The 23358-nt window shown below is 37.9% G+C and overlaps 1 protein-coding gene across 1 annotated transcript in view; it reads right to left on the reverse strand.

Annotated features, from left to right (window-relative positions):
- The window catches only part of LOC113835672 (vomeronasal type-2 receptor 116-like), a 46722-nt gene that overhangs the window by 16488 nt on the left and 6876 nt on the right, over positions 1-23358 (reverse strand). The window contains exons 2-6 of the mRNA XM_035444159.1: positions 16972-17359; positions 7644-8551; positions 6709-6775; positions 3818-4045; positions 1866-1989 (exon numbers count right to left, since the gene is read on the reverse strand). Coding sequence (XP_035300050.1) covers positions 1866-1989; positions 3818-4045; positions 6709-6775; positions 7644-8551; positions 16972-17359 — 1715 coding nt within the window. The remainder of the gene's footprint in view (positions 1-1865; positions 1990-3817; positions 4046-6708; positions 6776-7643; positions 8552-16971; positions 17360-23358) is intronic.

The following is a 23358-nucleotide window of genomic DNA, read 5'->3' on the forward strand; positions in this document are numbered from 1 at the left end:
GGAGCTGAAAGGATATGTGATCAATAGAATTTTATTTGGGGGTGGATAGTAGGGAAGGACGGGAAGGAGAAGGGAACTGGGATTGTCATGTAAAACAAATCTGTTTCAAAGTCAAAAAAAAGTTGAAAAAATAAAATAAAATAAAATACTGGCAAACAGAATTTAAGAACATATAAGAAAAATTATCAACCATGATCAAGTAGGCTTCATCCCTGGGATGCAGGGTTAGTTCAGCATTCGAAAATCTGTCAATGTATTCCACCATATAAACCAACATAAGAAGAAAAACCACACGATCATCTCACTCAATGTTGAAAAAGCCTTTGACAAATTCCATACCCCTTCATTGTAAAGGTCCTGGAGAGATCAGGAATAACTTGAACAAACATGAACATAATAAAGACATTATATGTAAGCCAACAGCCAACATCAAACTAAATGGAGAGAAACTCAAAGCTATTTCTCTAAAATCAGGAAAAAGACAAGATATATAGACTCTCTCTATATCTCCTCAGTGTTGTTCTTGAAGTTCTAGCTAAAGCCTACTATAGGAGGTTTCATTTTGAGGAAAAGAAAGAAAAATAATGCAATTACATTTAATTTCTAAATTAAATGTAAATAAAACAAAAACCAAACGTTTGATGTAGCAAATGTTCTAAGAATCAGGATATATGTTATTATGGTATATAGCTCTGTGGGAGAAAGGCGTTTATACTCAATCTACAATGATGTCTTGTGACCTCCATATATGAGCTTTGGTACATATGTGTTTACACACACATACTCATGAATGTACAATAATAAGAAAAAGATTAAATAATCTTTTCTTTACCTGAAGATATCAATTAATGGATCAGATATTTCCAATTATCCTTACTTTAAAATGATGACAATAACCTTGGACTGAACAAAGAATTTAACCTATGGAGACATTAGATTTTAGAAAACTAAAACACACTTAATTAATTTCTCACCTTTCAGGTGTTGCAATAATAGTCTGTTTGCAATTCAGTTGCTCAAGTTTTGGTCTTACTGAAGAGAATAATTATATAGTAGGTTGCTATCATTAGTCGAGTTTTGTATTTTATTTTCCCAATTCTTCTTTGTATTATTTTTATTGTTTAAAGTATAATTTAATACTCAATATAATTATCTTATTAACTCTCTTCTCATTACTGTCTCTAATCATGCTCCTGGACTCATTTTGGTCTTGCTTTCCATAAAATGTATTGCTCTTTTTCATTAATTGTTGATTTATATATATATATATATATATATATATATATATATATTCCTAATTGCCATTGTGCCATTGTTAAGTCCATATTTTATTAACTTTTATATGATATCAGGGCTGACTGCAACCCTAGTCCTAGATCTACACGCAGTTGCACCTTCTTTAACAAAGACTTGCATTTCATACTAGGTTTGATATTCCAATTGGTAACTATAAATATTGTAATCTAGATTCTATGTGTGATACATTTAGGAAACAGCCACACATGCACTTGTCCTGAGCTTATTTTCAAAATAAATTGGATTCATTTATTCAAGAAATACACAGGCAGCCTGTCCATTGGCACACCACTTTTCCCTGGGCAGCATGATCACTCCATAGCTGTGGTGATACTGTTATTCAATGAAAGGCTGTTTTTTGGAAGTAGTGATGTAGGTGACACAATCACATGAGGCTTCCAATCAAATGTTCGTACATCGTGTGGCATCAGCAATGATTACTAATAAATGGATATAGGGATGAGTGAAAGAGACATGGAGAACAATGCTGCATCCCAACACAATGGTCACTTCTTAGCTTTATCCTTCTATATTTACAAACAATTTGGGGAAATGTATTATTTTTCTACCTGTCTGGTTGGAAATGTGCCTCTCTGGACAAAACACACAAGAAAAACAGCAGGCAGGTCTTCCTTCTTCTGTAAGTTTCCAGAAACCTGGACCACAGCTCTGTGTACATACAGACTGAGGATTCTGAGGGACACACAGAAAAACTCTTCATAAATTTGCACATCAGTCACAGGCTTGAATGTTTTTAAGCTAAACAATTTAAACTTAATGTAGACTATCAAAGATGTATAAAGTTATGTGGCACTATGAATTCTCTATATGGAGTGTAGATTTGAAGTTAGCACACTTCCAGACACTAAACTAAAATTTCAAAGTGTCTTTATGGTGAGTAAACTGTGCTTAACCTCTGCTAGCTTTGTGAAATGTCTTTAACAACTGAATATTCCCTCCTGTGAAACAGCAAGCCAGAACTCCTTCCTCGTATGAATTGTGGAACAGTTGAAGGGAGGCAGAAACCAAGTCACTCTAGCTTATCTGTTTCTATGTTTACCTTCCCCAGCCAGTAGTCACAACCATTCACTCTGATTCACTTTCAATGAAAGAGCGTTTGGAAATTGTGGATAGTAACAGCTACTCTTGACTCCATCACAGGTAGATTTTCTGTAGACACTGAATTATGGTTCATTACTGTGACTTTCACCTTTGACTCCCCATGCTCAGAATAGTGCCCTGCTTATTCTTCCAAAGGTTAGTGATGTCATCATTTAGGAATTTATCAATTGGCTCCTTAGTTAACCATATTAGCCAGTATACTTCTAACACAACCTCAGTTTGGTAATACTTTCAGAAAGTGTGAATGCTAGGAAAAATTCTATCTTTCCCTTCGACAAGTTTTTTGTCATAAGTTTGACCCCATTTCAGATTTATAAATATCTCTATATTAACAGGTATAAGGGACTTTAGAACTGGCTCAGCAGTTAAGAGTGTATACTGCTCTCACAGAGAAACACGACTTCACCTCCCAGGACAAAAATCAGGCAGTTCATAAACAGCAGTTATAGAGATGATTTGTACAAAAATCCAAGATATATTTTTTGTTACAAGGACTATGGACAGGTTTGTGTATGGGTTGTATTAAATGAGGTATGAATTGAGATCAGCATACATGTATAGTAAACCTGTGTATATGTATATTCACAATTGTGTGCATGTATATGAACACAGAAGCACACACTAGTATATAAATCCATGAACAGTGATTTATTCATTCACTGCAGCATGAATGAACACACATAAATTCAAATTCAATTCAAACCAATTCTATCTACAGAAATTAGCTAACAATATGTTTGCATATACACACACACACACATATATATATATATATATATATATGTGTGTGTGTGTGTGTGTGTGTGTGTGTGTGTGTGTGTGTGAGTGTGTGTGTGCATATATGTATACATGCATATGGACATATATATATACTTATGCATATATATCAAGTATATATATATACATATCAAAGTGAAATTAAAAGATTGATTTATTTCAGAATTAAAGGCATCAAACTAGACTAAAGATATAGCTCAGTATTGAATGTGCTTGCTGCATAAGCAATGAGGTCCTGAATGTGATCTTGCAGAAGGGAAGTACAGAAAAGTCAGGTGAAAAACTGTATGTCTGTAATCCCAATATGGTGGTCATGGAGATTGGGAGAATGCTGAGGCATGCTGTCTAGTGAGTACAGCTAAAGCTGAAACTTGGCATCTGGAGAGATTGAGATCATGCTTATAATAAAATGAAAACAACTGAGGAAAGTTACCAGTGCTGACTGTGGCCTCAACAAACTCAGGAACTCACATACATGAGCATGCACACACAAGCTCACAGCACAGCTAAGAACTTAGAATCTCAAAGTTACTTTAAAATTTCAAAGAGGTTTCATACAATCACTTATTATAGCTCTTTTCAGATATTTGATGACATATTAAATGTTCATATTCAGCCAGACCTGATTGAAGTTGCTTGGCCACTTGATCAGAACTTCATTGATGAACAAGCCTTTATCTTGTGGACTTTTGGAGACAAACTCTCCTACTTTAACTACAAATGAATCATGATTAGTATATCCCACAAAGTTTTGTATATCATACTTTTCCATAGGATTCTCCTTCTCATCAAAGCATATTTGGTCTCCAGCAGCATTTGTAAATTGGATTTTCCTCAGAAATGGATGAAGCTGAAGAGAGACATCATTTGGATATCAGTGGTGCATACAAATTTCTCACTGATGGTCCCTAAGAGCAATCTTCTTTCTCTCACCCTACACTAGCTTTCTATTGGTAGAGGCTTCATTTGAGTAATTGTCTCCCCAGTTGTTTCAGTAAGATGAACTTTTCTCCCCATGAAATTAATGTAGGAGTAGCTGAACCTAAATATAAATTTTATATGAAGGGTGGAACATAGCACAGAGTGCAGCATGTTCTTAGTGGGAACAAGGCCTTATGTCTCTCCCCAGCATAAAACAATCCTGATTCTAATTCAAATGAAAAAAGTTTGAAAAAAATGTCTACAACTAGAAAATATCAATGTTTTCAGAGTGAAACTAGAGTAAAATGGAAGCAACACTATATCTCTGATTTTATAGGTGCTAAGATATTCATCTTCCTTATGGCAGACAATGAACCCATTGTATGGTTAGTTAGGCAGATAGGTGTACATTTATATAGAGAGAGTTTCTTGACAGGATAATATTAGGAGGAGTTTATGCAAAGTTCCAAATTCTTGAAAATGCATATTAATGAGTGCCAGGAAATTAACAACTGAAGCTGAGTAAGAGAATTGACTTTGTTAAAAGAGAAATTACAGGTTGCACACATGGATTGTGGATCTCTGGTCATATTATAATCCAAGTATTCCCCTCCAGAATTCTAATGCAGAAGAAAGATATTATCATAAAATGGATATTTTTATCACATAAACTGAGTAAAAAATTTAAAAAATTTTTATGGAAAAGTTCTTTGAGTTAATTCTAAAAGGAAAATTGAGACTTCATCAATTAGCTGGAATAGACCCATCAGAAATTTTGATACCTTTTAATAAAGATGAAATTGCTTAATTATGGGCAGAAAGTGTGCCCTGGCAAAGAGCTTACAGCAATTCCTGGGGAGAGATTAACAATAAATATTCCAAAAGCAAGAGAATTCAAATTATAAAGAGAGCTAACTGAATCCTTCTTCACACTGTACTAGAAACACCAAGAAGTACAGCATCTACATTCTATACTGATGCAAATAAATCTGGAAAGGCAGGTTACAAATCAAAACCTTAAGTAAAATGGCTCTATATCCTTATAATTCTGCCCCAAAGTCAGAATCATATGCTATTCTCATAGTATTAATGGATTTTACAGATCCTTTCAACAGTTACTGATTTGCAATATGTATAAAGAGCTGTTTTGTATATTAAAACCACTGAATTTATATCAGGTGATACACAATTGACTTTATTATTTATTCTGTTAGAAGACATAATCAGGAACAAGAATCATCCCATATGTCTAACACATATCTGATCCCTTACAGATCTACTAGGCCCTCTAGCACAAAGCAATGATGAAATTGATCAACTATTTAAGAGGAAATGTTCTAGAGGCCTCAGAATTTCATCAAAAAGCCATGTCAATAGCAAATTTTTGAAAAAAGACTTTTCATCACATGGCAACAAGCCAAGCAAATTATTAAGAAATGTCCTTATACTTGGTCTTTATACAACCAAACTCCACTCCCTGCAGGGAGTTCCCCAAAGGGTACTCAAAGAGATTAAATCAGGCAGATGAATGTTTTACATTTTGTAGAATTTGGAAAATTAAAATATATACACCACACCATAGATACCTATTCATGTTTTCAATGGGCACCCTCTTTGAGTTCTGAGAAGGCTGGTTCATTAATTACACAATTGCTAGAAGGTATGGCCATTATGGGTATACCTGTTCAAATATAGACTGACAATGATCCAGCATATATCCCTAAGAAAATGAAACAATTTTTTGCTTATTATATTATGAAGCATATTATGGTATACCACACAATCCTACAGGGCAGATAGTTATAGATAGATGAAATCAAACTCTAAAGGATACTTAAATAAACATAAAGGGATAATAAAGACTCACAGAAATGTGTTGGATAATGCTTTATTTATTTTGAATTTTTAGATGAAAATGAGAACGGAACAACAGCTGTGGAGAGACATTGGATAATAGAAAAAAACTATGGAATTAAATCAGCCAGTATACTTTAAGGATGTGTTGATCTTAGAAAGGAAACCAATGATACATGTTGGGATGGTAGGGGGTTTTGCTATTGTTTACAGAGGAGAAGTAAAGCTATGACTACCATCAAAAGTGATGAAGATTCTATTTGAACAAGAGAGAACTCTTACTTAGAAGAGATGACAGTTCCTCAAGCAGCATGGACATTTAATCTAAACTAAACTATAATGCTGACAAATGATTTTCTTTTGATCACATATAATTTGCCAAAATAGACCCTCCCCAAAATTAGTGATGGGGAAAGTTTTTGTTTTGCCTTTACAGGGGAATGAAGGCTAATGAATCTGAAGATTAATGGAAAAAGGATACATTGAAGAAAAAGGACAAATCATCCCATTTTGCTTTGCTACTAAGAGCTTCTGTGAGAGTATACATCAGTGGACAATTATCGTTCAGTAGGTTGACCTATCAGAAACATGATTCCCTGGTGAGGAGCCACACTTGGAAAGGAAGTGGAATCACTGGTTGTGGAAACCAGTTGTTCTGGTCTGTAATTTCTCTCATGAGTCACTTCATTTCTTGTCTAAAAGCAGCTTTGGGTGTATTAAAAGTGCTTGTACATTTACCTCATGAATATATTCCACGTACTTGGCATGAAGACAGCTGTGGTTAGCCAGGGGGATGATTCTTAAACTGCATAATTTTGATGAATAGAAAAAAATACTAGGATATTGTACATTACTCAGACTGACATAGGATTTACAGTCACAAAGACTGCCTTTTACAAAACCAGGTAGTTTTGACTTCAGAGCAGATTCAAGGCAGGTTGGTTACCCCTAGAGACAAATATCTGGCAGTTCCTAGACACAAATACATGATAACATTCGTCTCAGGTGTTGTTTTACTAATTCAAGGCGAGATCAAAGTAAATTTAGTCTCTATGAATTCCCTACCACTCAAGGTCTGGCTAATTAATTGTTATTGATAAGTCTTGATTTCCAAAGTCATTTTCTACATGGGAAAGTGCAACATGCATGGGTAAATGAGACATTGCTAGCCTGAGTGAAACTATGTGACTTAACATGTATTATGAATGTGGGTTGAGCCCTGAAAAATAAAATACAATGGAGCAGAGTTTGGCTTTGAGGGAAGCAGAAGGCAGAGACAGGGGATGAGGCAGAGGGCAGAGGCAGAGGCAGCAGAGGCAACAGACAGGAGTGTCAATGCAGAGGTAGAAAGATAGTAGCAAAAGAGGGGCAGATTAAGAAAAGTAGAGAGGAAATAAAAGGATATAATTAAGTAGAAAAAAGCTGCTGAATAGAGCATTGGGAGAAAAGGCACATTATTCACAAAGGATTTTTTAAAGATGAAGTAAAGAGAAATTTACCTACAGAAAGCATCCCTGTTTCCTATTTTACCCCTCAGACAGAAAAGTCTAGTAAACCTCAAGTAAGTATCTATGCTAGATCCCCCACCTTCATGGGTTTCCTTATTTACTCTGGTTCTGACTGGGATTTGGACCCTAGAAGTCAGCAATGTTTTGCATTATTCTTTTCATTACAACATAAAAGTGTGTTGTGTGTTTGAACTCAGGGAAGTACCTACTAATAATATAAGTTCCCAGTGTCTCCTTTCTCTATGAGGTAGACTTACCTGCCAAGGTAGAAGCCTGTCCTGGTTTATGTCTTTGTGAGAATCTATTTTTGTTTTACTCAAAAGCATTTCATGGAGGGCATGGGCCACTGCATACACTGCATTCCATATGGAAACGCTGGGCTCAGAAGTGATCATCACAACCTGTATTTCCTGTTTATTCTTTAGCGATATATTCAGTGGGCAGAGTTCTTGAACTCCACATAGCAAAGGAGAAGGTGAACAGTGAAAATTGTCCAGCCAGAATTTATGGAAGTAAATATCACCTGGGTACTGTGAGGGTGTAAGTGCCTGGATAAAGTGCTTGAAGCCAGGGATATTTCTCTTCTTTGAAAATGAGAAGCTACCTTCAAAAAAGGACATCAAACCAATCCACTTATAAAATACAGACTGTAAGTAAACAAAGTGCGGCTTTGCCATGATCCACATCTTCTTTCTATTTGACCTAATTTCATTTAGTATGTAGAAAAACAGGACATCATCTATATCCCCATAGAATACATGCACATTTACTTTTGTATGTTGGCTCAAATTCACCAATCCACCCCCAAACAGTAACTCCAATTTCATATAAGTTGGTATTTTTTCTGTAAAAGCCACACAGATGTCTTTTGAAGCAAGCTCTGCTGTCATGTCAGAGAGGAACTCCTTTCCTTTTAGGTCATCAGCTACAATGATTCCCACCCACTTCCAGCCAAAGTGCAGCAATAAAAGAATCACCCCTTGGGTCAGAGCTTTTTCTTGAGGAGAAATCTGGTACACGGATGGGAATGTATCTTTGTCACTTAGCACAGAATAAAAGATTCCATATGTGACCTGAAGAAGCAAAGAAAAAAACTTATTTTGAGTTTCTAGCTTGTCAGGGATAAGAAAGCAGCCCCAGCCCCTACCCAGGGTACCAAATGTGAAATGCCTCTCAGGAGTGAAGGAGGAGTAAAAGATTTTATAGTAATAGTTTTCTATATGTCTGCTTCCCATATATGAGTTAGTTAATACCATGTTTGTCTTTCTGTGACTTGGTTACCTCAATCAGGATGGTTTCTTCTGGTTGTATCCATTTGTGTGTGAATTTCAAGATTTCATTTTTTTTCTGCTCAGTAGTACTCAATTGTGTAAATGTACCACATTTTCTTTATCCATTCTTTGGTTGAGGGGCATCTAGGTTTCTTCCAGGTTCTAGGTATTGCAAATAATGCTGCTAAGAACATAATTGAAAAGATGTCCTTGTTGTATGAATATGCATCCTTTGAGTATATGCCTAAGAGTGTGATTGCTAGGCCTTGAGATTGACTGATTCCCATTTTCCTGAGAAGTCACCATACTGATTTGCAAAGTAACTGTAAAAGTTTACACTCCCACAAGCAATGGAGGCCTGTTCTCCTTCCCCACATCCTCAACAGCATAAACTGTCACTGATGATTTTGATTTTATCCATTCGGTTGGGTATAAGATGGTATCTCAGAGCTGTTTTGATTTACATTTCCCTGATGGCTAATGATGTTGAACTCTTTCTTATGTGTCTTTCAGCCATTTTAGATTCCTGTATTGAGAATTCTCTCTTTAGTTCTGTACCCGACATTTTAATTAGATTATTTGGTGTTTTGGTGACTAGCTTCCTGAGGTCTTTGTATATGGAAAGCAGCCCTCTGTAAGATGTGGGGTTGATGAATATCTTTTCACATTCTGTGGGCTACTGTTTTGTCTTGTTGACTGACTGCCTTGCCCTACAGAACATTCTCAGATTCAGAACGTGCCATTTATTAATTGTGAATCTCAGTGTCTCTGCTACTGGCATTATGTTTACAATCCACATATCGACACGTCCAGAGAATCTCAGAAACAATGAGGAACCTGAAGGAGACATATATGATCTCCCAGAGAAGGGGAAAGACACTAGAGCTCCTGAACAACTGGAAGCACAGGAGGAGGGAGGAGGGAGGAAGGAGAAAGTGCAGTGGAGGAGGGGGGAGAAGAGCATGAGTGATCAGGAAGATTGAGTCAAGGGATGAATAGAGGAGAGCAAGAGAAGAGACACCTTAGTAAATGGTGCCATTTCAGGTTTAAAGAGAAATCTGGCTCTACAGAAATGTCCAGAGATCAAAAAAAAAAAATGAACCCAACTAAGAATCTAAGCAATAGTGGAGAGGCTACCTTAAAAGGCCTTCCCCTGTAATGAGGTCTATGACTACCTTAATTGCCATCCTAGAGCTTTCATTCAGTAGCTGATGGAAGCAGAAGAAGAGATCCACAGCTAAGCACGGAGCTGAACTCCTGGAATCCAGTTGTAGAGAGGGAGGAGTGATGGAAAATGTGTCAAGACCATGCTGTGAAACCCACAGAAACAGCTGACCTGAGCAAGTGGGAGCACATGGACACCAGACTGACAGCTGGGGAACCAGCAAAGGACTAAACCAGGCCCCACATGTGGGTGTCTGCTAGGAGGTCTGGGCCTCTGGTAGTGGAACCAGTATATATTCCTTTTGCACAAATTGATTTCTGGAGCCCATTCCCCATGGAAGAATACCCTCTCAGCCTGGATTCACAGGGGAGGGCCTAGACCCTGTAACAAATGACTAGATAGACTTTGATGATCTTTCATGGTAGTCCTCACCCTTCCTGTGGAATGGATTTTGGGGTTGAATGGGGGTCAGTGGTGGAGCGTGGGGGGATGTGAGGGCAAGGGAACTGGGATTGGTATGCAAAATAAGACTGTTTCTAATTTAAATCAAATTTATAAAAAAATGCTGAATCCAACACACACACACACACACACACACACACACACACACACACAATTTTTATTGTAACATCATGCACATTCTGTTATAATGTTCTTTATTGTTCTTCCAAGTGGTAAAAGTTTCCAGTTTATAGACTCTTCCTTCCCTCTCTATCGCCACCATCTCTCCCCAGCCCTACTCCTGTCCAAGGCCCCCATTACCACATTCTCTCTCTGGGCCTGCAACTGCATTGAGTAGACGCACCCAGGTAGAGAGAACCTCCCTGAGTCTGAAAATACCTCACTCTTCCTTCCCCCTCCACTATCCTACCACTACTGAATGAGGAGACTACCAGGAAAGGAAAGACCTTCCTTAGCTCCACACATTGAAGACTTGGCCAACACTTACAACCAGGTGAAAAAGGGAGATAGAGAGACCCCACCTGAACCCACTGGACTAAGAGATGGGAAGAATGCAGAATAAGAACACTCAACAACAGAAAGACCAATATGACACCACCAATATCTAGGGACTCTAACCAGCAAGTACCAAAAAACACAACACAGAGGAAGAAGAGACAAACTGAAAAATCTACTTTATGAAGATGTTTGAGACTCATAAAGAGGAAACAAGAAAATCTCTTAAAGAAATGGAAGGAAGAACAACCAAAAGAATTAAAAAAAAATCAGTAATTCTCTTAAACAATCCAAAGAAAAAGCAACCAAATAAGTGAAAGAAGCACTTGAAACTGTTCAAGGCATGAAAGCTGAAATAGAAACAATAAAGGAACACACAATGAGGGGATGCTGGAAATAGAAAGGCTGGATAAATGATCAGAATCTAAGGATGTGAGTATAACCAATAGAAAACAAGAGATGGAAGGGAGAACCTCAGTTGTCGACGACTCACTAGAGGATTTACAGTAATCCACCAAAGAAAATCTCAAGTCCAACATATCCCTAACACAAAATATCCAGGAAATATGGCACACCGTGAAAAGGCTGAACCTAAGAATAATAGGTATAGAAGAAGCTGAAGAAATACAGCTCAAAGGTACAGAAAACATATTCAACAGGATCATAGAAGAAAACTTCCCCAAACTACAGAAGGATATGCCTATAAAAGTCGAAAAGCTTACAGAACACCAAATAGACTGAACCACAAAAAGAAGTCCCATCTCCACATAATTATCAAAACCCCAAACCTTCAGAATAAAGAGTAAATATTAAGAGCCACAAAGGGAAAAGGTCAAGTGATGTGTAAAGGCAGACCTATCCAAATTACACCAGACTTCTCAATTGAAACTTTGAAAGCCAGAAGATGTTGGATAGATGTCTTACAAACACTAAGGGAACATGGATGCCAACACAGACTACTGTACCCAGCAAAGCTTTCAATCATTATAGATGGAGAAAACAAGCTATTTCATGACAAAATCAGATTTACACAATACATATCCAACAACCCAGCACTACAGAATGTTCTGGAGGGAAAACTCTAACCCAACAAAATAACTGCTCTCACAAAAACATAGACAACAGATAATCCAACTTTACCAGACACAAAATGAAATATTAGGGTGAAATATCACACTATGACACGACCAACAATAAATCCAAAACAAACAAGAACCAACAATCAATGAACACGAATATGCCTCAGCGTCAATGGTTTTCACCTGCCTATAAAAAGATACAGGCTAACAGAATGAATATGAAGACAGAATCCATCTTCTGTATACAAGAAACATACCTCAACTTCAGAGAAAGGCGTTACCTCAGAGTAAAGGGTTGGGAAAACATTTTCCAATCAAACGGACCCAAGAAACAATCTTGTGTAGCAATCCTAATATCTAACAAAGTAATTTTCAAGCAAAAATCAATCAAAAGATATGAAAAGGGAATTTATACTTATCACAGGAAAAGTCCATCAAAAAGTAGGTACCAGGCTGGTGCAACCCACAGAAACAGCTGGCATGAACAAGGAGGAGCACATCGACCCCAGACTGCTGTCTGGGAGGCCAGAGCAAGACAGTTCCAGATTGTTGAACATGGATGTCAATGAGGTGGTGTCTGCAGTCTATGCAGATGCTGGGAATGGATCAGTATTTTTCCCAGTTGTAAGGAGGGAATTTGAGATCCCATCCCACGTGAATGGATGCTCTCTTGGCCTGAACAAATGGGGAGGGCCTAGGCCCAGCCCAGGATGATGTGCTGGACTTTGGGGAAACCCCATTAGAGGCACTAACCTGCCTGGGGAGAGGAGGGGGGATGGGTGGGGGCAAGTGTGGTGTTGAGTGGAAGGTTGAGGGGAAGGGGAGGAAGAGAAAGGATTGATATGTGAAACAAGCTTGTTCCTAATTTGAACTAATAAAACATGTGGTTAAAAAAATAGATGAAGTCTCAATCCTGAACATCTATGCCCCAAATACTAAGGCACCCACATTTGTAAAAGAAATATTACTAAAACTCAAACTACACATAAAACCACACACACTTATAGTAGGAGACTTCAACACCCTGCTTTCAACACTAGATATAAACACCGGAAGAAACTTAACAAAGAAACAAAGGATCTAATAGAAGTTTTGACCCAATTGGGATTAATAGACATCTATAGAACATTCCATCCAAACTCAAAAGAATTTACCTTCTTCTCAGTGCCACATGGAACCTTCTCTAAAATTGACCACATACTTGGCAACATAGAAAACCTCCACAAATACAAAAAATTGAAAAAAGCCCCTGTATCTCATCAGACCACCATAATTTAAGATTAGAATTCAACAGCAATACAAATTGCAGAAACCCTAAAAAGTCATGGAAATGAAATAACGCCCAATTGTACGACACCTGGGGTGAGGGAGAAATAAAAAAAAAGAAAATTAAAGACTTCCTAGAATTTAATGAGAATGTAGACACCACATGCCCAAATTTATGGGATACTATGAAAACAGTACTAACAGGAAAGTTCATAGCATTAAGTGCCCACATGAAGAAACTGGAGAATAGTCACACTAGAGAATTAACAGAACAACTGAAAGTTTTAGAGCAAAAAGAAGCAAACCCACCACTCAGGAGTAGATACCAGGAAATAATCAAACTGAGGGCTTAAATTAGTAAAGTAGAAACTAGGAAAACATTACAAAGAATCAATGAAATAAAGAGTTGGTTCTTTGAGAAGATAAACAGTAGCCTTACTACACATCGACAATAAGAGGGCTGAGAAAGAAATCAGAGAAACATCTCCCTCTGACTCTTTAAAGAAAGAAATTAACAAAGATACCAGAAAATGGAAAGATCTCCCATGATCTTTGATAGGTAGGATCAACATAGTAAAAATGGCAATCTTGCCAAAAGCAATATACAGATTCAACACAATCCCTATCAAAATTCCAGCACAATTCTTCACAGACCTTGAAAGAAAAATACTCAACTTTATATGGAGAAACAAAAGACATATGACAGCCAAAACAACTTGTAAAATAGGGGAAATTCCTGAGGCATCACCATCCCTGAGTTCAAGCTCTTTATAGAGCTTTTGTGTTGTAAACAGCTTGATATTGCCACAAAAATAGGTAGGTAGACCAATGGAATTGGGTTGAAAACCCTGATACTAACCCACATACCTACAAACACCTGATTTTTGACAAAGAAGATAAAGATATACAATGGAAAAAGGTGAGCATCTTCAACAAATGGTGCTGTCATAACTGTATTCTGGCATGTAGAAGACTTTGGAAAGATCCTTGTCTATCGCCATGTACAAAACTTAAGTCCCAATGGATGAAAGACCTCAACAAAAATCCAGCCACACTGAACCTCTTAGAAGAGAAAGTAGTAGATACCCTTGAATGAATTGGTACAAGAAACTGCTTCCTGACTGTAACAACGGTAGCACAGACATTGAGATCTACCATTAATAAACTGGACCTCCTGAAATTGAGAAGCTTCTGTAAGGCAAAGGACACAGTCTGGAAGACAAAACCACAGCCCACAGAATGGGAAAAGATCTTCACCAACCCCACATCTGACAGAGGCCTGATTTCCAAAATATGCAAGCAGCTCAACAAGCTAGAGACCATAACAGCAATCAATGAAATTAAAAAGTGGGGCAGAGAACTAAATATATATTCTCAACAGAGGAATCTAAAATGGCTGAAAGACATTTAAGAAAGTGCTCAAAATCCTTAGCCATCAGATAAATGCAACTCAAAACAAGTCTGAGATACCATCTTACACTGGCCAGTATGGTTAAAATAAAAAACACCAATGACAATCTATGTTGGGGAGGATGAGGAGATAAAGGAACACTCCTCCATTGCTAGTGGGAGTGCAAACTTATAAGACCACCTTGGAAATAAGTATGGTGGTTGCTCAGGAAAATGGCAATCAGTCTATCTCAAGATTCAGGAATTCCTCTCTTGGCCATATACCCAAATTATGCATGTTTATACAACAAGGACATATGTTCAACCATGTTCATAGCAGCATTGTTTGTAATAGCAGAACCTGAAAGCCACCTAGATGCCCCTCGTCTGAAGAATGGATAGAGAAAATGTGGTGCATTTATACAATGGAGTACTACTCAGCAGAAAAAAAGCAACAGAATCTTGAAATTCACAGGCTAATGGATGGAACTAGAAGAAACCATCCTGAGTGAGGTAATCCAGTCACAAAAAGACAAACATAGTATTACTAACTCATATATTAATTTAAGACATAGAGCAAAGGATCAGCAGCCTACAATCCTCTTCACCAAAGGAACTAGGGAACAAGAAGGACTCTAAGAGAAAATTGCATGGGCCCCTGAGGATGAAAATGGCAGCATCTCCTGAGCTAATTGGAAACATGAGTATAGGGGAGAGGAAGCTGCTATAATGTGAGGAGGGGATGAGGAGGGGATAGGAGGAAATGGGGAAGCTGAAAGTTTGAGTAGGGGGAATGATAGAGGAGAGCAGGATGAGAGATATCATAATAGAGGGAGCCATTAGAGGTCTGAGGAGAAATCTGGCACTAGGGAGATTTCCAGAGATCTACAAGGATGATACCAACTGACAATCTAGGCAATGGTGGAGAGGCTACCCTAGATGCCCTTCCCCTATAATGATACTGATGACTACTTTATATGCCATCCTAGAGTCCTCATCCAGTGGCTGATGGAATCAGAGGCAGGCACCCATATCTATACACTAAACTGAACTCTGGAACGCAGTTACAGATAGGGAGGAAAGAAGATCAAAGGGGTTGGGCTTGGCTGGTGAATCCCACATAAACATCTGGCCTGAACAAGGGGGAACACATGGACCCCAGACAGATCACTGGGACACCAGCATGCAACTGATGTGGACCACAAGAATGTGGGTGTCATTTAGGAGGCCTTGGAAATCTATGGGGCCTCTTGGAGTAGTTCAGTAGTACTTATTCCTAGCATCGGAATGAACTCTGGGAGCCCATTTCACATAGAGGGATACTCCCTCAACTTAGACACATGGAGGAGGACCTATGCCCTATCCCAAAGGATATGACAGACTCTGAAGACAACCCCAATAGAATAACTCACTCTCCCTGGGGCGCAGAAATAGAATGGGCTAGGTAGGGTGCTGCTGGGGGGGCAGGTGAGGAAAGGAGGCATTGGGAACTGGCATTGACATGTAAAACAATCCTTCTAATTTAAATAAAAATGGAGGGAAAATGGAAAAGAAAAGGAATGAGGATCTGGGGGCACATCACCAATAATTGTTGCCTCATCCTTCCCTAATGATAGATTTAATGAAGTCATCACCCAGCATCTAGTGTAAAATGTGAGTCTGTGAGAAAGACAGAAATAATCATGTATATCATGATTTCTTAATTTAGGATGCAATACATATATGAATTGTTTTACTGAGTGACAGTAATCAGTGTTGCACTATCTGTTTTTCTAATCTTGATTAATTACCAAGCATGGGGTCTACCCTAATGCTTTCTCAGTTTGTAGTGATGCTTGCAGATGGATGCTTTGCCTCAGTAGTGCTTTGTTACAGCCTATTGAGGGGATATCTCTAAGTGGATGTTCTCTGTGAGTACTACTCAGAGATCTGCTTTCCTGACAGATCATAATTTCTTTGCAAAATTTTTCAGTAGTGATGCCCTTGAGGATTGTTCCAAATTAATTTATAGGTCCTGGGTTCTCTCTTCCTCTCTGTCCAATGTTGAATACTGGATGAACTATGAGATGTTTATACCTTATCTTGTGTAGTTAGTTATATGACTAGTGAGCAGCACTTATCTATGAAGCCTCGTGGTACATCTTGCCAATGATTGAAGATAGAATCATGAATACTACTAAGTGATCTCCTTAGGAAACCAAGTTTTTACTGCTTATGTTTTCACTACATTCATTACACCACTGATCATAGCAGGATCCAGATAATTCATTCACTTCTATTTTAAATCAAAGGCAATAAACAAGTAACTCAGTTTTCTTTTGTTTTGTATCCTACATGACTGTGGATATCAAATTTTACAAACTTACTTGTGGAATTTTGTAGAGTTCCAAAAGAGTTCCAATTGCAGCAGAAAATTCAGGCCTGATTCCCGCAATGATTCCAAGTGCTTTGTGTTGAGTTTTGCATTTGTAGTTAGGAATAATCTCACTCCTATCACACAACCACATCAGAAGCCCCTCTAAAGTTCTTCGGTGAGAGTGAAAGGCATTGTAGAGGTGGAATCCCAAGGTTACATTGGGAAGCAGGTGGGCATCCTTATTGATCTCTTCAATGGCAAAGTATAAAGTCAGCAAATATTGGTAGTTTTTCCATTTCCCCCTAAACAGGAGGGGCAGAATGATGAGCACAGTTAGGGTATTATCATCATCAACTCGTAACAAATTCGGGATATTAGAGGATTTGAAGCCCTGACCTCTTTACTGACATGTAAAACTAGTGTGAGTGAGCCGCTGGCAGCTAAGGAACATCATGGAATGGCTCAGGTACTCTCAGAGTTTGACTTATACTTCAGTATTGGTTTCTATAAGTGCATAGTGTGGATTGAAGTGTCAAATGTCTGTGTTCTATGGTTGCTGAGTACATGGTGCATATGGTGCTTATGGTACATGGTAATTCATCAAACACTAAGATAAGGAAGAGTCAATTATGTTTTCTCTAGAATGTGAAGAAGAACTTCATAAACTTTTATTTTGTACTGAAATGATCTTTTACTCAAATTCTATTTTATATTGGAATTACAAACCAGATTGAACTACAATCCCAATTTCCTTGTCCCTCTTTTCCTCCCCTAACACTCCCCCTGCAGCTAAAAACACTACCTATCCTTTCTTCTAATCTACACCTGACTCAACATTTCTGCTCCTTCATGACCTCTGCATCCTTCCTTTTCTTCCCTTCTGATTCTTGTAGCTCCCTCCCTCCTCTCTTCCCATGTTCTCAATTTGCTCAGGGGATGGTGACCCTTTGTCCTTCACCAGGGTACAGAGTTTGTGTCTTTTAGAGTCCTCCCTCTTTACTAGTTTCTCTGGCAGTGTGGGTTGTAGGCTGACAATCGTTGACTCCATGTCTAAAATCCACATATGAGTGAACACATATCATGTTTGTCTTTTTGTGACTGGGTTACCTCGCTCAGAATGGTTTCTTAGAGTTCCATCCATTTTCCTGCCAATTTCAGGATTACATCACTTCTTTCTGCTGAGTAGTACTCCATTGTGTAAATGCACCACATATTCTCTAACCATTTTTCAGTTGAGGGGTGTCTAGGCTGATTCCAGTTTCTGGGTATGACAAATAGTGTTGCTATGAACATCGTTGAACAGATATCCTTGTTGTATGAATGTGCTTCTTTTGTGTATATGCCTAGGAGTGGAATTGCTGGATCTTATGGTAGACTGATTTCCATTTTCTTGAGGAGCTGACATACTGATTTCCAAAGTGGCTGTACAAGTTGACAACCCACCACCAGTGGAGAAGTGTCCTCCTTTCTCCACATCCTCTCCAAAATAAACTGTCATTGGTATTTTTGATTTTAGCCATTCTGACAGGAGTAAGATGGCATCTCAGAGTTTATTTGATTTGTATTTCCCTAATGGCTAAGGATGTTGAAGACTTTCTTATGTGTCTTTCAGCCATTTTAGATTCCTCCATTGAGAATTGTCTATTTATTTCTGTACCCCAATTTTTAATTGCATTTTTTGGTGTGTTGGACCCTAGCTTCTTGAGTTCTTTGTATATTTTGTAGATCGGCCCTCTTTCAGATGTGGGGTTGCTGAATATCTTTTCCCAGTCTGAGAGCTGCCATGTTGTTTTGCTGACTATGTCCTTTGCCTTACAGAAGCTTCTCAGTTTCAGGAGGTCCCATTTATTAATTGTTGACCTCAGTGTCTGTGCTACAGGTGTAATGTCCAAGAAGTGTCCTGTAACACTTAATTCAAGTATCCTGTAACAATTAATTCAAGGTATTTCACACTTTTTCTAATAGATTCAGTGTGGCTAGGTTTATGTGGAGATGTATGATCCATTTTGACTTAAGTTTGTACAGAGTGAATGGCTTGGGTCTATCTGTAGTCTTCTACATGTTTGCATCCAGTTATGCCAGCATCAGTTGTTGAAGATGTTCTCTTCGTTCCAGCGTATATATTTGGAATCTTTGTCAAAATCAGGTGTTCGTATATATTCAAATTTAATTGTCTAATACTTTTGTTTTCCTATCACGGAGTGTTAATGTTTATCTATGGGAGATGGACAGATGGCTAAGCAGCTAGGGACTCTGATTCCTTTTGTAAAAATCTATGGGATCAATTCCCAGTGTGTACTTGGAGACTCAGAGCCATCTGTAGGTTTAGGCAAGAAATCCTCTTCTAACGTATGTGGGCACCAGGTACAAATGTGGCCAACACACTTATAGAGGAAGGTAAGCACTCAAACACATGACATAAAATAAATAAACCATTTTGAAAAGTGTTTCTGTGACTTGAGAAATGACTGAGAAGTTAAGCCTACTTGCAGCTCTTGTGTCATATTCTGATTCAGGTCACAGCAGCCTCTCTTTGTGTTACAATAGTGTGCAGCACAGTTTTAGGGTGGAACCCACATCCTCCTTTGGCCTCTGCAGGCACCAGGCACAGAAACATATTGGCAAAGTAATTAAAGATATAAAATTTAAAAAAAACTTTAATAAAATTTAAAAAATAGTAAACAAAAAGAAGATCTTTTATTTCAAGATTACAGATTAAAAGAGTGAGCAGAGTTTCCTGTGTAACACAGTGAAAGAATCAAAGTAAGTAAAAACAGAACACATAAAGAGGAAACTTTCCTGAATCCATGAGGCAGTAAAAGAGAGCTTAAAATGAGAGGAAAGGAAACTTTGGAAGAAAGTGGATGGGCTCAACTTTCTCACTCATGGCATTTTTTGGTTGGGGAGGGGTCAACAGGAGCTACTTTCAAAACCTGGATTAGATGAGAGCCTGGCTAACCCCACTAGAGTAAATAAGAGAACTCATGGGCCTCAAGTCCACTGTGTTCTGTTGAAGCAGAGATTCTACCTAGAGACCTGTGGGCAGCAGGAAGAAATGCCTTTGGTTACACTGTGTTTCATGAGGTCTATGGCTAGATGACACATTAAGAGAGCATCTGTTGTTCAAACACTGGCAATTAGCAACCATTGAGGGAGGGAGAATTAGTCTTCCCTTGGGATTATCCAATACCAAGTGTTCAACAATATAAGTGGACATGTATATAGATTTATACATGTGTTTATATGTGTACATATGTATCAGTGCATGTATGTATATAAATACATAGATGTGTAGCAATATGTACATTGCATAAATTCATATATGTGTATAAAATATGTGTATGCATGTAAACATGTCTATGAATTTATATATAGCTATAAATGCACACATGAATACAAATGCTTACATATATATACATGCATATGAATGCATATATACATAAATTTACATATGAATTATATGCATAGAGGTGTATATATACATATATAAATGTAAACATGCATATAAATACATTCATGTATATAATTACATTCATCTATATAATTTTACGTATGTGTATAAATGAATGCATATGAATAAAAGTGTACCTCTTTATAAATGCATACATGAGAACTCCTGGAAATAGTCATTTGTGGAGACTGGCTCTTTAAAACTCAGTGGTGTGTAAAGATTGGATGGTTGCAGATCTAGAAATTCATTACCTTATTTTAGGCTGACTGTAGAAGCCTGAAAAGCTATTTCTTGGACAGCACTGTAAGTGAGGTAGTCTCTTATAACCAAATCTAGTAACTTATCAGAGCACTGGCTTCTAACAACCTAAAAGCTAGGAATAATATCAGATGTTATCTTGGGCTTTTCCTATTTTGCCAGGGACCTCTTCTCTGATGTTTCTACCAATTTATTTGAGTTACAGCTTTCTTTATATTTTACTATGAGATCATCATGAAATTACATCCCCAAGGGAACATTGAATCTTGGATCACCTAAGTCTGTGTTCATTGGCCATGATCACTCAAATTTGGTTCCAGAATAAATTCTCTCTTTTTCAATTTGAGCTGGGGCTGAGATTTTTCCAATGACACCAAGCAATACTGAACACTAAACAATTGTGGGTTTAGTGGGTTATATTTGTACCTTTGTTTATATATATGTGTATGAATATTTCTTCATAACAATAATTATAAACTAATGAATTTGGGAAGGAGCAAGGCTGGGGGGACAGGATATTGTTGGAGGTAGGAAAAGAAAGAGGAAATTATAGAATTAGCTTTTAAATGTCCAGCTGGAAGTCTGCAATTACTGAGGATAGGGATATTTATTTCTGATTTAAATTTAATTCACTACATCTAGCAGAGTAAGTATATTTTCACTATTTTCTAATGTCTTATATGCCTAAAATACAGTTTCATCAAATCTGCACCTCAACCTTTCATCCACTTTGGATGCCAGCAGGTAGGAATACAGTTTCCATGTCAGACCCATCTGAATTCTCCATGTCCTATGACTCAAGTATGTGATGTTCTTATCAAACAGGTCCTACCATTGAATTTTGGAGGATAACCAAATCACTGGAAATAGATTGTAACATTTGAATTTTTTGCAGAATTCTTTATTTGAATTAGAAGCAAGATTGTTTTTTTTGTGTCAATCCCAGTTCCTTCTACCTCCCCTCCTCCCCTCCCACCTCCCCTTAACTAAAACCCTACCTATCACATACCATTTTTGCTCCCCAGGGTGGGTGAGGCCTTTGATAGGGAGTCATCAGAGTCTATCATATCCTTTGGGATAGGGTCTAGGCCCACCCAGTGTGTCTTGGCTCAGGGTGTATCCCTCTGATGGGGAATGTACTGCTGTGTATGTTTATCTTATTGATTGTTAAATAAAATACTGTTTGGCCAATGAGACAGCAAGTTAGACGGAACTAGGAGTCAAAGAGGATTCTGGGAAATGTAGTAGAGAAGTGCTGATCCAGGCAGGAAGTGACATAGCAAGGAGACTCATATTTAAGCGAAGGAGAAACAGGAAGCGTCCTTTTTTCCCGTTCGCCTCCTCCAGCGGCAAGATGTGATCCACCGACAAGGAGGGACGCCAATAAGGTGTCCGATAAGATAAGTCTTATAAAATATATAGATTTATGATAATTAAGACTGAGCTAACAGATGAGAATCCTAGTCATTGGCCAAGCAGCTTTGCACCTAATACAAGTTTCTGTGTATTTATTTGGGCCTAACTCGGGCAGGCTGCTGGCATAAAGCATACACGTGGCGGTGGGGCTCAGCGGCTTTTGGCGGAAAGATTTATTGTAACAGAATGGTGTCAGTGAGCGGGATGACCCCATGCCCCAAGGTTTCCAGAGAAAGAGGGAAACCTGCCGCCACAGCCTGCCCTGTCGGGCTGCTGAAAGGCATTGGAGCAGCTTCCATATGCTCTCACTGTCCCAGTGCTCTTGGGCATTATACTCGGACTTCTGAGATGATAAAGACAGATTAAGATAAAGAAAAACCTCTAAAGGTTTACAATACATTCAAAAATATATGTAAGCTTGTGAGAGAAAAAGTAACAGGAGGAAATAGAGTAACCGGTTGTGGTGGCCAACACGGGTAGGATTTGCTAAAGGAAGCAGAGGCAGGCGGATTTCCACAAAGAAACGCTGTCTCAAAAAAAAAAAAAGAAACAAAAGGAAGTAAAAGTAGAATAGTAAAAAAGCCACCTAGAGATGAAAAATATACAGAGAATCTGGATACTAAATGCCATACTGTTGTCTTTAATTTGTTTGATTGCCAAGGAAAGAATTACTGCTGCTAAAATACATTTGATTATAAATACTGCTAAATTAATCCAACTTATACATTTTAAAAATGCTTTAACTTTAAAGTTTAAGTCTAAGGACAGGCTACTTAGAAATAAAGGTTTTACTTGTATTTCCACAGAAAATCAAAAGCTGTTGATTCCTTCCAGACTAATATGGTTTGATCAAGCAAGACCCCCTGAAGCTAAGACAATACAGCCTTACAGACTACAAAAACAAGGACTTGGTCAGGTTTCTATGTTTTATCATGATCCCTATGGTATATGAACATCGTCCCCAATCAGCAGGAAGCAGTTTAGAAAGAACGACGCCCATATTCCCAAATATTGTTTATAAATGTTTGTTTTCATTTAAATGGGTTTAGTTATAAATGATAATGACCATGGTCAATCTCTTTTTAAAGAAAGAAAAGGGGAATAGGATATGGGAATGAATACTTTGCATTGGTATAGATTTTCATTTATTGATATAACTTTAAGGTCAATTTTGTGATAGGCACATGTCTCCTCTTGTTTAGGTATTGTGTTTACAGATCCTTTACCTATAATAGTCAGAACTTATAATTAGGTTAGTTAGATTTTCTAGAT

Source organism: Cricetulus griseus, chromosome 4 (genome assembly GCF_003668045.3).
Source record: "Cricetulus griseus strain 17A/GY chromosome 4, alternate assembly CriGri-PICRH-1.0, whole genome shotgun sequence".
NCBI classification, from domain to species: Eukaryota; Metazoa; Chordata; class Mammalia; order Rodentia; family Cricetidae; genus Cricetulus; species Cricetulus griseus.